This window comes from Suncus etruscus, chromosome 18, assembly GCF_024139225.1.
Source record: "Suncus etruscus isolate mSunEtr1 chromosome 18, mSunEtr1.pri.cur, whole genome shotgun sequence".
Classification (NCBI taxonomy): domain Eukaryota; kingdom Metazoa; phylum Chordata; class Mammalia; order Eulipotyphla; family Soricidae; genus Suncus; species Suncus etruscus.
In genome coordinates, this window is record NC_064865.1 from 21,892,406 (window position 1) to 21,906,104 (window position 13,699).

The following is a 13,699-nucleotide window of genomic DNA, read 5'->3' on the forward strand; positions in this document are numbered from 1 at the left end:
GGTTTCTCCACTTGCCTGTGTCCCTGGCAGTGACACCAAAGACCTCAGGTACCCCTCCTGTTGAAAGATGCTCTGGCTGAGACATGACTTGTCAGTTTTATGCCCAGTTTATTAGCCAGAGCTAAGGATTTCCCTAATGAAAATTGCGCTCCCTGGGAAATAATAGTGGGTAGGACGCTTGTTTTAATGTGGACAACCTGGTTTTGATGCCCAGCACCCTATAAGGTTCCCAAAACACCACTAGGGGTAATTCTAAGTGTAGATACAGGAATAATCACTGAACATCATTGGGTGTAGCTGAAAAACATGATGATAATAGAAAACTACACTCTGGAACTTCACATCTATGATCAGAACTTCAAAAGTCATTTTTTTCCTGCCTGTATTTTTTTTACAGTTGCATAACTATATCACATAGTTTTATACATATAGGTATATATGAATTCATACAAGTTGTGGGAATAATGGAGCCTTAACATGATCTATTTTGGGATCAAATCTAGACATTGACATATATAGGTCATCTACTCTACAAATTAAACCACATCCCTAGCCTCCTCCTCTTTTTCTTCTTTCTCCTCCTCTTCTTCCTCCTCCTATTCTTTTTCTTCTTCCTCTTTACCTTCCCCTTCTTCTTACTCTTCTTTTTCCTCCTCCTCCTCTTCTTCTTCCTCTTCTTCTTCTTCTTCTTCTTCTTCTTCTTCTTCTTCTTCTTCTTCTTCTTCTTCTTCTTCTTCTTCTTCTTCTCCTTCTTCTTCTTCTTCTTCTTCTTCTTCTTCTTCTTCTTCTTCTTCTTCTTCTTCTTCTTCTTCTTCACCTTTTTCTTCTTACTCTTCTTATTCTTACTCAACTCTTATTATTATTCTTTCCCTTGGTTTAGGTCTCTGGACTTCAATGATTCCTGTGTGGTTTCTGTTCAGTTTATCAAAGACTTATATTTTCATCTTTTCACACTCTTTGAGTAGTTTATCCATTGTCTGATCATTTTATTTAAGCTTCTCTTCCAATCTCTTCTGCTATATGGAGTTGTTCTGTATCTCATCCTCCAGCTCACTTACCCTGCTTGCAGTCATCATTATTCCAGTAGAGAAGCTTTCCATTGAATTTTCAATTCATAAACTGAGTTTTTCAGTTATTTCAGTATGAAGTTTTCTAATTTCAATCTTCATATCCTCTTGATTGTTATTTGTGTTCCATTCAAATCTATCTATGGTTTTTTTGAGCTTCATGAACATTCTTCATAATTTTTCTCTAAATACCTTATCTGAGAGGATACCCAGCTGTTTGGTACTTTTTGGGTCATCCAAGCAGCCATCTTCATTCTCTATACATGGGATTGTCCTGCATTGTTTTCCCACTGTGATGCCTGTAGTGTGACTTTTACCATGTGCTGAGGTATGGTTCAGGGATTAAAAGATGTGTGCGGCTGCAGAGCAAAGCGGAGTGGCCACGCTCCTCTGACTTCACCCAAAAAGCAGGCAGGGAGCAGGGCAGCAGTCCTTTATAATAATTCTCTGATGCCTAAACACATGGTAGGAATAAGCCCCCACGCTTGTAGGGTGGGGACCATCTTATCGGGTTTGGGTCCTGGAGTAATTATTCTCGTTAGTGTCTTCTGGCTGCCTCCCGCAGAAAGAAGGCAGGGAGCAGGGCAGCAATCCTTTAGAATGGTTCTCTGGTGCCCAAACACAAGCAGGAATCAGTCCGCATGCTTATTGGTTGGGGACATTTTACCGGGTTTGGTTTCTGGGGAGATTATGCTCGTTGGTGTCTTCTGGGCTGCCTCCTGCAGGAAAAAGCCATTAGAACTTTCTTGACAACTCTGTCCTGTAACATAGATCTGTACTGAGTTGAAGCCATACAAGGGAAGGAAATCATTGCACTCATTTATGTGCCTCTGGTTCTAAAATTCTGATGCTGTATCTCCTTTCTTTCATGCTGCTCAGATTCAGGAACACACAGGGCTCTGAGGAACAGCAGACTTTCTGTTGGTCTGTCTGGGGAAGGTGGTGAAGCCACCAGTATATGCCTCAGATTCAGAGATGGGAGCAAAGCACTCCTGGGTCTCTGCTCTTGGGTTCTCTTCATAGACATTTGGACATAATTGGGTGTTATGGGTATGTATTGTCCTTAGAATTATCTGAGCTCCTGTCTTCTATAGTATTGTGTAAGGTAACATTGACCTGACTGGATCCCATTGGTGATGTCAATCACAAAGCCACCAAATCCAGGCATTTGTGCTGGGAGATATTGATGTCTCTGGAACTTTGGACTTTTTTTCCTCCTTTCTTTCCCTTTTTTCCTATTACATTATCCTTATTTTGATTTTGATTTAAGATACTTTGTGTCTAGGGGCATGCCTAGTGCTCAAGTGCTACTTTTGGCACAGCTCAGGTGTGGTGCTGGGGATCGGGTTGGGGTTAAACACATATTTTTTGGGTGGTACTGTTTGGCTAGGTTGGCAAGGCATGATGATTCAGTAGGGCCTGGCAGTAAAGGTTCAGCAGTACTGGTTGGCCACCAGGGTGTCATGTGGTTCTGGGGATCAGATTCAGGGTCTCATGCATGCAAGATATACATTCTAGTTCTTAAAGAAATTTCCTGACCTATTTTATTATGATTATGATTGTATTGGTTTTGGGGCTAAGGAAACACTTGCTGATGCTAAGGAGTTACTCCTGGCTCTGCACTTAGAAATTATTCCTGGTGGGTCTTGGGAACCATATGGGATGCTGGGGATCAACCCTGGTCAACTCTGTGCAAAGCAAAGACTCTATTTACCATGCTATTTCTCCAGCCCCCTATTTTTAGAATTTACTGTAACTGGTAAATAAAAGTGTAAGAGATAATTAGCGAATAGACATCTAGGTTTTGTTTAAAGGTCTATCGGGGTCTTCAAAGTATGGCCCGCGGGCCACATATTGTATTTGTTCCTGTTTTGTTTCTTCACTTCAAAATAAGGTAGATGCAGTGTGGAGAGGAATTTGTTCATAGTTTTTGTTTTTACTATAGTCGGCCCACCAACCATCTGAGGGACAGTAAACTGGCTCCTGTTTATAAAGTTTGAGGACCACTGGTAGATGGTGGAGTTGTTTCAGGCTTTCGCTGCTTTAATGGAGGAACAGGATCAGAACAAAGTCCAAGAAAGCAGAATTTATCCTTACCAGGTGAATCTGCCTGGTCTAAGTGGGTACTTTCAGTAATGTTTAGTACTTACTGTATGTCTGTCACTCCTGGAGGAAACGGGGTTACCAGAGTGGATAAACAAGAAAAAAAAATAATCCTTGACCTCATAGAACTTTCATTCTTGGGAAGGAGAAACTGAAATATAAGTGAAATGTACATTGTGTTCTCTGATGCTTACGAGGGAGAGGACCAGCTTGTTGAGGCTGGAGACTGGGCTGGTCTGTGACATGGGAAGATCTTCCATGGAGAAGGTAACATGTAGATCTGATGTCCAGCTTGTGAGAATACAGTAGGCTTGGCCTCTTCTTAGGTACTGCTTCAGGATACAGTAGACTTGGGCTTTTCTTAGGTGCTGCTTCCCCTTGTGGTCCTAGAAAAGGTGGACTATTGTGAACTGAAGCCAAGAACATCTCTCTGGGGAGGCAACACTCAAAGGCCACTGAGCATGCTCATCCCTGTGGAGCCTCACCTTGCTCATGCCTGGAGGGCTTTGCAGCTTGAGCTTGAGCTCAGTGAGTGGCATGGATCTTTGAACAGGTCAGAGACTGAACATCCTCTCCTCCCCAGAGAAACTTACTGATGTTTAATTCACATAAGAGGTATTAATTCTGGCCTGTGAGATAGCACAGTTGATTTGCAGGCAACTGACTTCATTTGGTCACCAGCCAGCCACATGTCCCCCAAGCACTACCAGGAGTAAGCCCTGAGAGCACTGGGAGATGTAGCCCCAAACCAGCAACAGTTAAAGGGGTACTATTTCTATTTTTGTACTATTTAGGGGGGGGGGGCGGGTGAGATTCTTCACTCTGCAGAGGATCCAGGGGCTGTTCTGGTTCACACACAACCATTCAGACTGACCTGTTCCATAGTACTAACGGGTCTCCAAGTTGCACCTTGCAGTGCTGTGGGAACCCTATCAGACTGGAGACTGAACTGGAATCTTTATCAGGCCATGCATTATCTCTGCCCCCTGAGCTGTCTTTCTGACCCTATTTTGCTATTTTTTTTTTTTTTTGGTGTTCTTGATTCATTTGCTGTTACCCGTCAGCCCCTGTCAGTCTTCACATTCCACCACTCTAGGACTGGGGCAAGTCACTAGAAATAATTTTCTTTTCTGTAAAATGAAAATACTGGAGCTAAAGCAATAGTACAAGGGTTAGGACACTTGTTCTGCATGTAACTGTGACCCAGGTTCGATCCCTGGCATTACATTTAGTCTTTCAAGTCCCACCAGGACTTGACCCTGATCTTGAAGCGATAGTAAGTCCTGAGCACTGTTGGGTGTAACCCCCAAAACAAGATAAATAAATGTAAATGAAGATGTTCACTTTTATACTAAAAGATTTGATGGGATTTCTACTTGTTACAGAAAAGGGGCAACATATAATAGGAAGATAGTAAATGCTCATAATATACAACTCTGGGTACAAAGGGCTGTATGAATACAGTGGGAAACTTGAAAGATAAATTGAGCTTATTTTAGGGAGAAAAGTGTACAGGGACTTAAAAAAAACAAACCAGAATAAAATAAAAAACCTTTGTTTTTACACAAAGTCTTTTACAGATCACATTTATGCATTTGTGTAACATTTAAATAGTAGGAAAAACATAAACCAAAACTAATAGTGATGCCTCAAGATAGCTGTGAAAGTTGGTCACAACATAATATAAAACATAGTGCTCACCTGGAAATGAACACAGCCGAAAAAGTAAACTTTCTGTGATTTTTTTCATGGCTGAGATGGGTAGGACTAGCCTTCTGTGAGCTTAGCTGGAGGACAGGGCCCATGGCTAACTGCTACCCAGTGTGCAAACATTTTGGTAGCCATTGCAAGTGCTGGTTAGGGCTCACAGAGACTGAAAGTTAATCTGGGTGAGTTGTGGATGCGTGTGATGAGAGCACCGGGCTCCAGGAAGCGTCTCCCTTCCTGACAGCCTGATCAAGTATGGTTTTCTTGCCATATTTGGCAGGTCCATTGACTCTTCAAAAAGACATCTGGTTTTTCTATTCCTCTCCATTTGACTGGGAATTGAAGCAATAAAACTCATTTCCAGTGACAAGGCATATGTTTTCTCTGAGAGACTGGTCTTTACAACTCTGGGAAAACCTTTGCTTATTTTTCTTTTCTTTTCTTTTCTTTTCTTTTCTTTTCTTTTCTTTTCTTTTCTTTTCTTTTCCACAAGTGTCCATTTTTCTCTTCCTTGGCACTTGGTCTGCATTTTTCCTTATAAGGATAATGTACAAGTTTTCCTATTTGTAAGTCGCATCATCTCAGTACTTTTTTTTTTTTTTTTTTTTGGTTTTTGGGCCACACCCGGTGACGCTCAAGGGTTACTCCTGGCTATGTGCTCAGAAGTCGCTCCTGGCTTGGGGGACCATATGGGATGCCGGGGGATTGAACCGAGGTCCATCCTAGGCTAGCTCAGGCAAGGCAGGCACCTTACCTCTAGCGCCACTGCGCCGGCCCCATCTCAGTACTTTTTTGGGGGAAGAGAGTGGTTCAAGTTAATTCCATTCCATCTCCACTGCTTCGAGGGCTCTGCTTAGCAGTGAGTGGTGGTGCCCGGGTGACCATAGGTGATGCCAGGAATCCAACCAGGATCAGCTGAGGCAGTGTGTGCAAAGCTCATGCCTTACTCCTGCACTGTTTCTCTGATCCATATTTCTTTTTTTATGTTTTTGAGTTTGGGGCCTATAACAAGGGTGCTCAGGTATTATTCCTGGCTCTGTGTTCAGGGGTTACTCTGGCAGTATTTAGAGAACCATATGCCATGTTGGAGATTGAACCAGATGAGCTGTATGCAAAGCAAAAGACTTAACCCTTATACTATCTCTTCAGCCTCCCATAGTTGTAGCTTTTTAAGCCTGCTTTTGAGCCCCCGTTACTATCACTCTGGCTCCCATATTTGTAGCTTTTTTTTCTATAAGGGTACTACAGTCTGCTTTTCTTTTGGAGGGGGGCTCACACCCAGTGGCACTCAGGGGTTTCCTGGCTCTGCACTCAGAAATTGCTCCTGGCAGACTTGAGGGACCATATGGGATGCCAGGAATTAAACCTGGGTCCATCCCAGGTTGGCTGCATGCAAGGCAAACGCCCTACCGCTGTGTTATTTCTCCAGTCCCCCACAGTCTGCTTTTAAGCATTCCTAGGCTTAAGTTCCACATCAAATCAGGAAATAGTCTTTTGTCTCTATTCTGGGTTGTTATTGAATATACAGAAAATGGAAGGCAAGAAGGGATTTTGATTTCTGTCTCTCCCCTCACCCACTATCCTGACATCTTTTTTTAAAGAAAGCACATGACAATGATGAGAGCTGAAATGACAACAGCAAGTGCTGAGACCCAGATTGTAAGAGGGAATAAACAGCACACATAGGGCAGGCGCCATGAAGCTCCTTGCAAGTGCTGGTTGTCTCCAGATGCTTTCGTCACCCTTGACATGTGTTGTTTCATTGAATTCTCAGCTGTTCTCTGGGATACTTTTCCCCCCTCTGTCATTCCTATTTGAAGAAAAGAAATTCTGCCTTCTCGCAGAACTGTGGCCAGCCTCAAGAGCATCCAAGGCTATTCACTTTAGTGAGAAGAAAGAATAAGAGGCAGTAGCAAGTAGAACAGGGGTTTCTGGGAGCAGCCCAGTTGACTGAGTCCCTGCCCAGGGATGCTGGCCCATATCAGCGAGTCCAGGTGACAGGGATATGACAGGATAGCTCATGAGGTCCTGACTTAGTTCCAACATTTTCCCTCCTTCCATTGCCTTCATGCCAAACAAGATGAAGTCACTGCAGCTGCTTCCTCCAGTTGAAATGGGTGTGGGAACTTCCATTCTGGCATGGAAGGTAGAAAACGAGCCTGTTCACATACTACCCTGGACAGTTAGGGGGTACAAGTGAGCACTTCTGGCCTATAAGCTCTCTCCCCACCAGGAGCTCAGTTTCTGGTGGTTACTTGAGCCTACAGGGTGTCAGACATGAGACCTCACATCTACCTGGAACTCTGGACTATCCCACAAAGGGACCCAGCCTATGTGGCTTCTCTGGGAATGACAACAGTTTACCATTTGGGGACTTTTCACGAAAGAGTGTCAGTATGAATGATTTGCTTTATTTTTAGTCCCAGACCACAAGCAGGATTCTGTTTTTCTAAAGTTTAAGTTTATTAAAAATATTCGGAAAGGGCACCCTGTAGTGTGCAGAGCTTATTCTGGCTCTGTGCTCAAGGATTACTCCTGGTGGTGCTAGGAGTTCTATTTGTGGTGCCAGGGATTCAACCACACAGTGTTGACTGTGTACAAGGCAAGTGCCTTACCTGCTGAACACACTCTCTCTGATCCCAACGTTTATTGTCTCCTCCTGACTTCCAGTTGGCATGTTAATGGCATCATCATCTTGGGAGATGACAGTTCTATTTTGGGCGTAAGGTGGAGGACAAACACAGTTCTGAGCTACCATTACTTGTATGTTAATAGAAGTTGTTCTTGTAATTTGAACTTCTATGGCTCAAACATAGGGAAAATGCATTTCTGAATGTATTTTTCTTGGCAAGTGTTTTTTCTTTACTGAAAACCAGTATGAATTTGGAAATTACTGGAATAATTCTTAACATTTCTCACATTTTTACCTTTTAAAAAATAATTTTTTCAGAAGCAGATCCCCCTCATATGATTATCAGACCATATAAGGTAGAAATTGGTCGTTATTTTCACTCCCAAATTCTAGCAGTAGTCAAGAGTGACTTAAAATTATTACTTTTTTTGTCTTGGGGATACTTCTGGTTGTACTCAGAGGCTATTCCTGGCTTGGTAGAGATTCAGGGTGTATGTGTGTGTGTGGGGAAGTGGGCAGATGATCTAGGGTGCTGGGGACCTAACATAAGCCTGCTGCATGCAAAGCATATTCTCCAGCACCTTCAGTTTTGTTTCTGACCCCTGAAATGATATTTTGATTGAAGTGAAACTCTCTATGACAGAGTTGAGGAATGTCTTTCATATACATGGACTAGTTCACAACTTTTTCTTAAAATGGTATAGTCAGGATTACCTTAAAGGGCATTAGCAGATTCTGATACCCCTTGTCTTCTGCAACTTCTCTGCAATTTGATTGAAGTTGGCTCCAGGCAAGAGCTGGAAAGTGCTAGTGAATCCTTCACATTGGTGCTTTCACTCTGGCAACTGTTGGAGGAACAATGGTGAGTCTTAGAGTCAGTCAGCTGGACTCTTGTTCTGAATATTTTGTTCTGAAGTTGGGGAAACAATGCGCTGAATTCCAGCCCTTTGTTCAAATGCCATCAATAGCATACCTCAAGACCACTTTTTTGGCAGCGTCTTAATGAATGCTTTGTAAAACCTTTTTCATCTCTTGAGGACTGAAATGTCTGATTTAATCTCAGTGGTGCTTAAAATAAATGTTTGTGATGAAGTTTATTCAAGCCCTTATTTGAAAATTACTCTTCTAGGAGGCCCTCAGCTAAAGTATCCTGGCTTATTGGGGCTAGTAGTGGAGCAGTTAGCTGAGCCCAGGTCACCTTTGTGCAGTAATAGGCAGGTAACTTGAACTTCTGGTCAACTGTTCTCTGCACAGTTTGAATGGTGGGTAGATAGCAGTTCACTGTATTTTTATTTTGCAAGTCTAAAGATTGATAGAATATGAGGATAACAAGCTTAGTCAGAATAAAGAAGGGCCTTCCTTTTTTTTTTTAAAAAAAAGAATATATGTATATATAAATATATATAATCTTTATATAAAATGTATGTAAAACATTAAACACATGTTTTGCAGAGTTTTTCATAAGACAGTTGTTTTGAGTACTTGATGTTCCAGCACCAGTCCCACCACCAGTGTTCCCTTCCCTCCACTGTTACCTGTTCCCCTCCCACCAAGCCTGCCCCTTTGGCAGGCACAAAATAACTTCTTTTGTGTTGCTTTGTTACAACTAAATGGCCAAGGAAGTATCAAAAAACAGTTCAGTATAAAAAAATTAGTGAAATAGCTATTTCACAATGGTGATATTAAAGTCATTGCCTGAGTGTTTGTTTACTGGGATGCCTGTTGCTAATTGATCCTTTGTTGTTATTGCTTTCAATTATTGAGCTTTGTGAACCTTTAAGCCACTTTCCTATTTAATTTGCTGTGTTCCCAAACTGTCATTGTTATGGAATTTGGAGGTATTTCATGGCTGCATAAGTGACAACACACTCCAAGAGCTCTACGATCTGGGAAGGGGTGGAAAGCACTTTACTTTGAGAAAGAACCATATAGAGTCAGTTAGCGACTACTTGGTTCCTATTTTGATTTTTCTCTCTCACCCATGTTTCTCCCCAAAGAGTAGATTGGAGTGGCCTTGGGCATTGTAGGGACCATCTTAGGCTCTAGAAACTTATCTATAAAGATCTAAGCCAGATTTTACCAAGTAATTTGCTCTTACATTTAATTTTTGTTTTCTTTCCTTCTCTAGGATTGCCTTGTAGCAGAAATGGAGGATAAAGTTTTAAATGTAGTAAGTATCCATTGAAAAGCTATTAAGTTCTTTTCCCGAGGTAGTGGGCATCTTATCAGAGTCTGTATCTTCAGGAGATTCTTTGAAATATTGGTATCTTCTGATACAGAAGCCTTTTAATTGAGGCGGAAAGAAAAGAATCGGTTATTAGTAATAAGACAACTATATAGAACCCCCCCTGAGCTTTATTATATTTATAAGAAGAGGTAGAGGCACTGTGTTTTGGTTTGATTCTTAGTGTTAGAACATTTCATGGGGTACAATGATACTTGTTAACTGGGGTTAAACTGATTTACATTTGAACCATTTTGATTTAAAAAAAATTTTTTTTTGGCAGAACCCCAATGAGGGGGAGGGAGACTTGTGGCTGTTTAAAGAGCATTTTGTAACTGTTTGTTAGCACTTCCTCCTTCTGACATAAGTCAGTCTGAGCTCTTTTGATAAGGCCTTCCTCCTCACGTTGAGGAATTCAGCTCTGAAATAACTATAAATATATGTGCCATAAATAGGGGTGCTAAACAAATTAAAGAATATAAAATTTTTGGATTCTCCCCCATTGGAAAACAATATCATTCTTTGGAATTTCCTGATTTCATCGGTGATTTAATTTGGGAAGGTTGAATAGATCTGAATGAGACAAATAACCATTGTACATCTAGTGGTAATTTCTACATAGATATCACTTAATATAATTGTTCCTGGTTCCCCACCCTCGGCCCACCCAGTGGTGCTCAGGGATCATTTTGTTGGTATTTAAAGGGCCGTATGTGGTGCTTGGGATTGAACCTAGGTCAGTTGCTTACAGGCAAACACCATACTTGCTGTATTATATTTCCAGGCTCTGTCTCTGGTATTTTACCTTTTTTTTTTTTTTTTTTTTTTTTTTGGTTTTTGGGTCACATTCGGCAGTGCTCAGGGATTATTCCTGGCTCCAGGCTCAGAAATTGCTCCTGGCAGGCATGAGGGACCATATGGGGTGCTGGGATTCGAACCAATGACCTCCTGCATGAAAGGCAAACACCTTACCTCCATGCTATCTCTCCGGCCCCGTATTTTACCTTTTCAGAGCTTGATGTGTAGAGAATGTGAAGTATTATTAAAAAGATGGTAGACTGGCATTTTAAGGACAGTTATCTAAAACTAAAGGATAACAGAAAATCTTGGTAACCTTGAATTTGGGAACTAAGTTTTAGATATGTAGAAAGAGTCAAAGATAAATAAGATAGACTTCATAAAAATAAAAAAAATATGCTTTTTTGAAACACATTCTGAGAATAAAAGACAAATCACAGACTGGGAACGAATATTTTCTAAATACCTCTCACATATCCAAAATATGCCTTCAAACTCTTAAAACTCAATAATGTAAAAGCTCAATTCAAAATGAGCCAAAGATCTAAACATACATTGCACCAAAAAAGAGTCACAACTGGCAGAGAATTTTTTAAAAGGATGTTCAATATCTTAGAATTGCAAATTTACCCAATGACGAGCTACTACAATATACCAGTTAGACAATGAGGAAACAGCAACAACTTGATCTGAGGGCAGGTTGCCCTACCTCATCGCCTAGCGGTGAGATGAAACAGAAGATGCTCAGTCCTAGGATTTGTGTGAAAAACCAAGATCCCTAATCACAGAAATTTGATCCCTAATCACAGACTTTGACAACCGTGACTGAGCAGAACTTTCCCTGGGACCATAAAGAAAACCTTGGGGTTTGACAACTAACATGCCTGGAGCCTGTACAGTCGGTCTCATGACAGTATGCTTCAAGGCTAGAGACACCCTGTATCTCTTAGGCCAAAAGAATTTTCTTTCTAATTTCTTCCATGTTTACTGTGCCTATGCAAACAAACAAAACAAAACAAAAAACCATTAAAAACTTGCCACATCTTCCCCCTTTTTGTTTCTCTTTTTCTTTTAGTTTTATTTATTTATGTCATCTAAGTAGGGGCTCCTATTTTTTTTTACAGAACTATGAACATGAATCATTTTATTCTGCCTCATATTTCTATGTCTTTCTAAAAATTGAGAAAAAAAAATAGTGGATGAGACCTATGGGCCAAGCGGCCTCAGGAACATTGAGTGAAAATAAAAAAATGGTCAAAATCAAAAGTGGTCAATGACAGTAGAATCAAGAGACCCAAACTATACAAGCTATACACAAAATTGACCTGTTACACTAGCAGTCCAGGGAACTAAGGGTAGAGGTACGGGATGCGTTTGGGAAACTATGGTGGAAGGTCAGTCCTGGTCATGGGAATGGCCCTAATTCACTCTCACTATGTGCCTGAAATACAACTGTGGAAGACTTGTAATTCACATTGGTCTCAATAAAAAATAAAAAATAAAAAATGCAGAATACTAAATCTGTAGTGCAAAACTGCCAAATGGTGGCAAGATATAGATAATTATACTCAGTCTTTGCTGCTGGGAAAGCAAAATAGTTCTGCCCACTGGGAAGATGCCATGGCCATAACTTACTAAACTCAACATACTCTTTCCTATATAGTAAGAGTGGAATTAGCTGGCAGTTGGATACCGTTATCTTTAAACAAACAAAAAAAAAGTGCAAAACTTGTCTCCATGAAAAGCTGTGCAAGATATTACAGCAGTTATATTCATACTTGTTAAAAATCAGGAAGAGGTCAGATCCTTCAGGGGATGACTGGATAAACAGACAATGGAATATTATTCAGCACAGGAAAGAAATGTGCTCTCAAGCATATTATTTCAAGATAATAGAGGAACTTTAAATGTGTGTGCCTTAGTGAAGAAGCCAATGTGAAAACACTACTTATTATATAACTCCACTTGACATTCTAGATAAGCTAAAACTAGAGAGAAAGTATACAGCAAGAGTACTTTCCAGAGGTTCATGGTTGTGAAGGGAAGACAGAATAATAGGAATAACACAGGAGATTTTAGGGTTGTGAAACAGTTATTTAGGATATTGTAATGAATTATACTACAGGTGATCCCTGAAAGAATAGTCTGTGCATAAAATACTGTAATATTGGATAGGTGGCTTTGTTCTTTGGTGTTCTTAGGTGTGCTTTGACACAGAACACAAAAGTGAATCAAATTGTTAGCTACAGACTCTAATATCTCAGTAAGTTGTCAGAAGTGTATCACACTATTCAAGATAAAAGCTCTTGTTTTTATGAATGCTATAACTGCTGAAACTAGGTGACAGAGGCAGTGTATAGGAATTCCCATGTTTCATTTAAATTTTGAAACGTGTGCAATTTTCGTTTGGGGCCACACCTAGCAGTGCTCAGGGCGTATCCCTGCCTCTTTGCTCAGGGGCCCCTCCTGGTGGGACTCAAGAGGCCCCAGAGTTAGTTTTATTCACCCTTGTATTATTTGTCTAGTCCAGACCCAAAAAATTATTTTAAAATATGTGTATTTTGGTGTAGATAATGGGAGTGATCACTTTGAAGCAATATGGGGGGCCAAGGAATGGATGATTATAACTGTTGAAAGGGTTGTTGTCCAAGTCTGTTCCATACTCTGGAGTAACCCTGATAAGAGTTAAAATAAAAGCCGTCCTTTTCAGCGAAGCTGATAGAGTAGCCCCAGTTTCATAGAGGGTAAACATGGCATCCAATGAATGCCACACATTCATTGAGCAATATTAGCAGAATAAAAGTGGCACAGAACTAAAGAAGGGAAGTAAAGTACATTTCTTTATAAGTCAGCTTGAGGTAAATGTGGTTAATGATTGAACCTTTCCTGCCACTTTGCCCCTCTAGGTCAAGGTTTTAAATAGCATTTGTGACAAAACAATCCGTTCAGCCACCGATCCTGTTATGAGCCAGTGTGCATGTCTTCAGGAAGTGCACCTACAGAACATTAAACCCGGGGAAGGCCTGGTAAGAACTTTCTCCATTTGAGAGTTAGACATTCTCATCTTTTCTTCAAGCATTTGTTCATAAAAATATTTCCTGTGACTTCTACATAGGAAGTCTCACTCAGTTTTCCCCTAGAAAGTTAGGCATTTGCCATCTGTTGCTG

At 40.8% G+C, this 13,699-nt stretch overlaps 1 protein-coding gene across 1 annotated transcript in view; it reads left to right on the forward strand.

Moving 5' to 3' along the window:
* Positions 1-13,699, forward strand: part of CNKSR3 (CNKSR family member 3) — a 98,852-nt gene that overhangs the window by 62,818 nt on the left and 22,335 nt on the right. The window contains exons 5-6 of the mRNA XM_049765357.1: positions 9,638-9,679; positions 13,438-13,557. Of these exons, the coding sequence (XP_049621314.1) occupies positions 9,638-9,679; positions 13,438-13,557 (162 nt within the window). The remainder of the gene's footprint in view (positions 1-9,637; positions 9,680-13,437; positions 13,558-13,699) is intronic.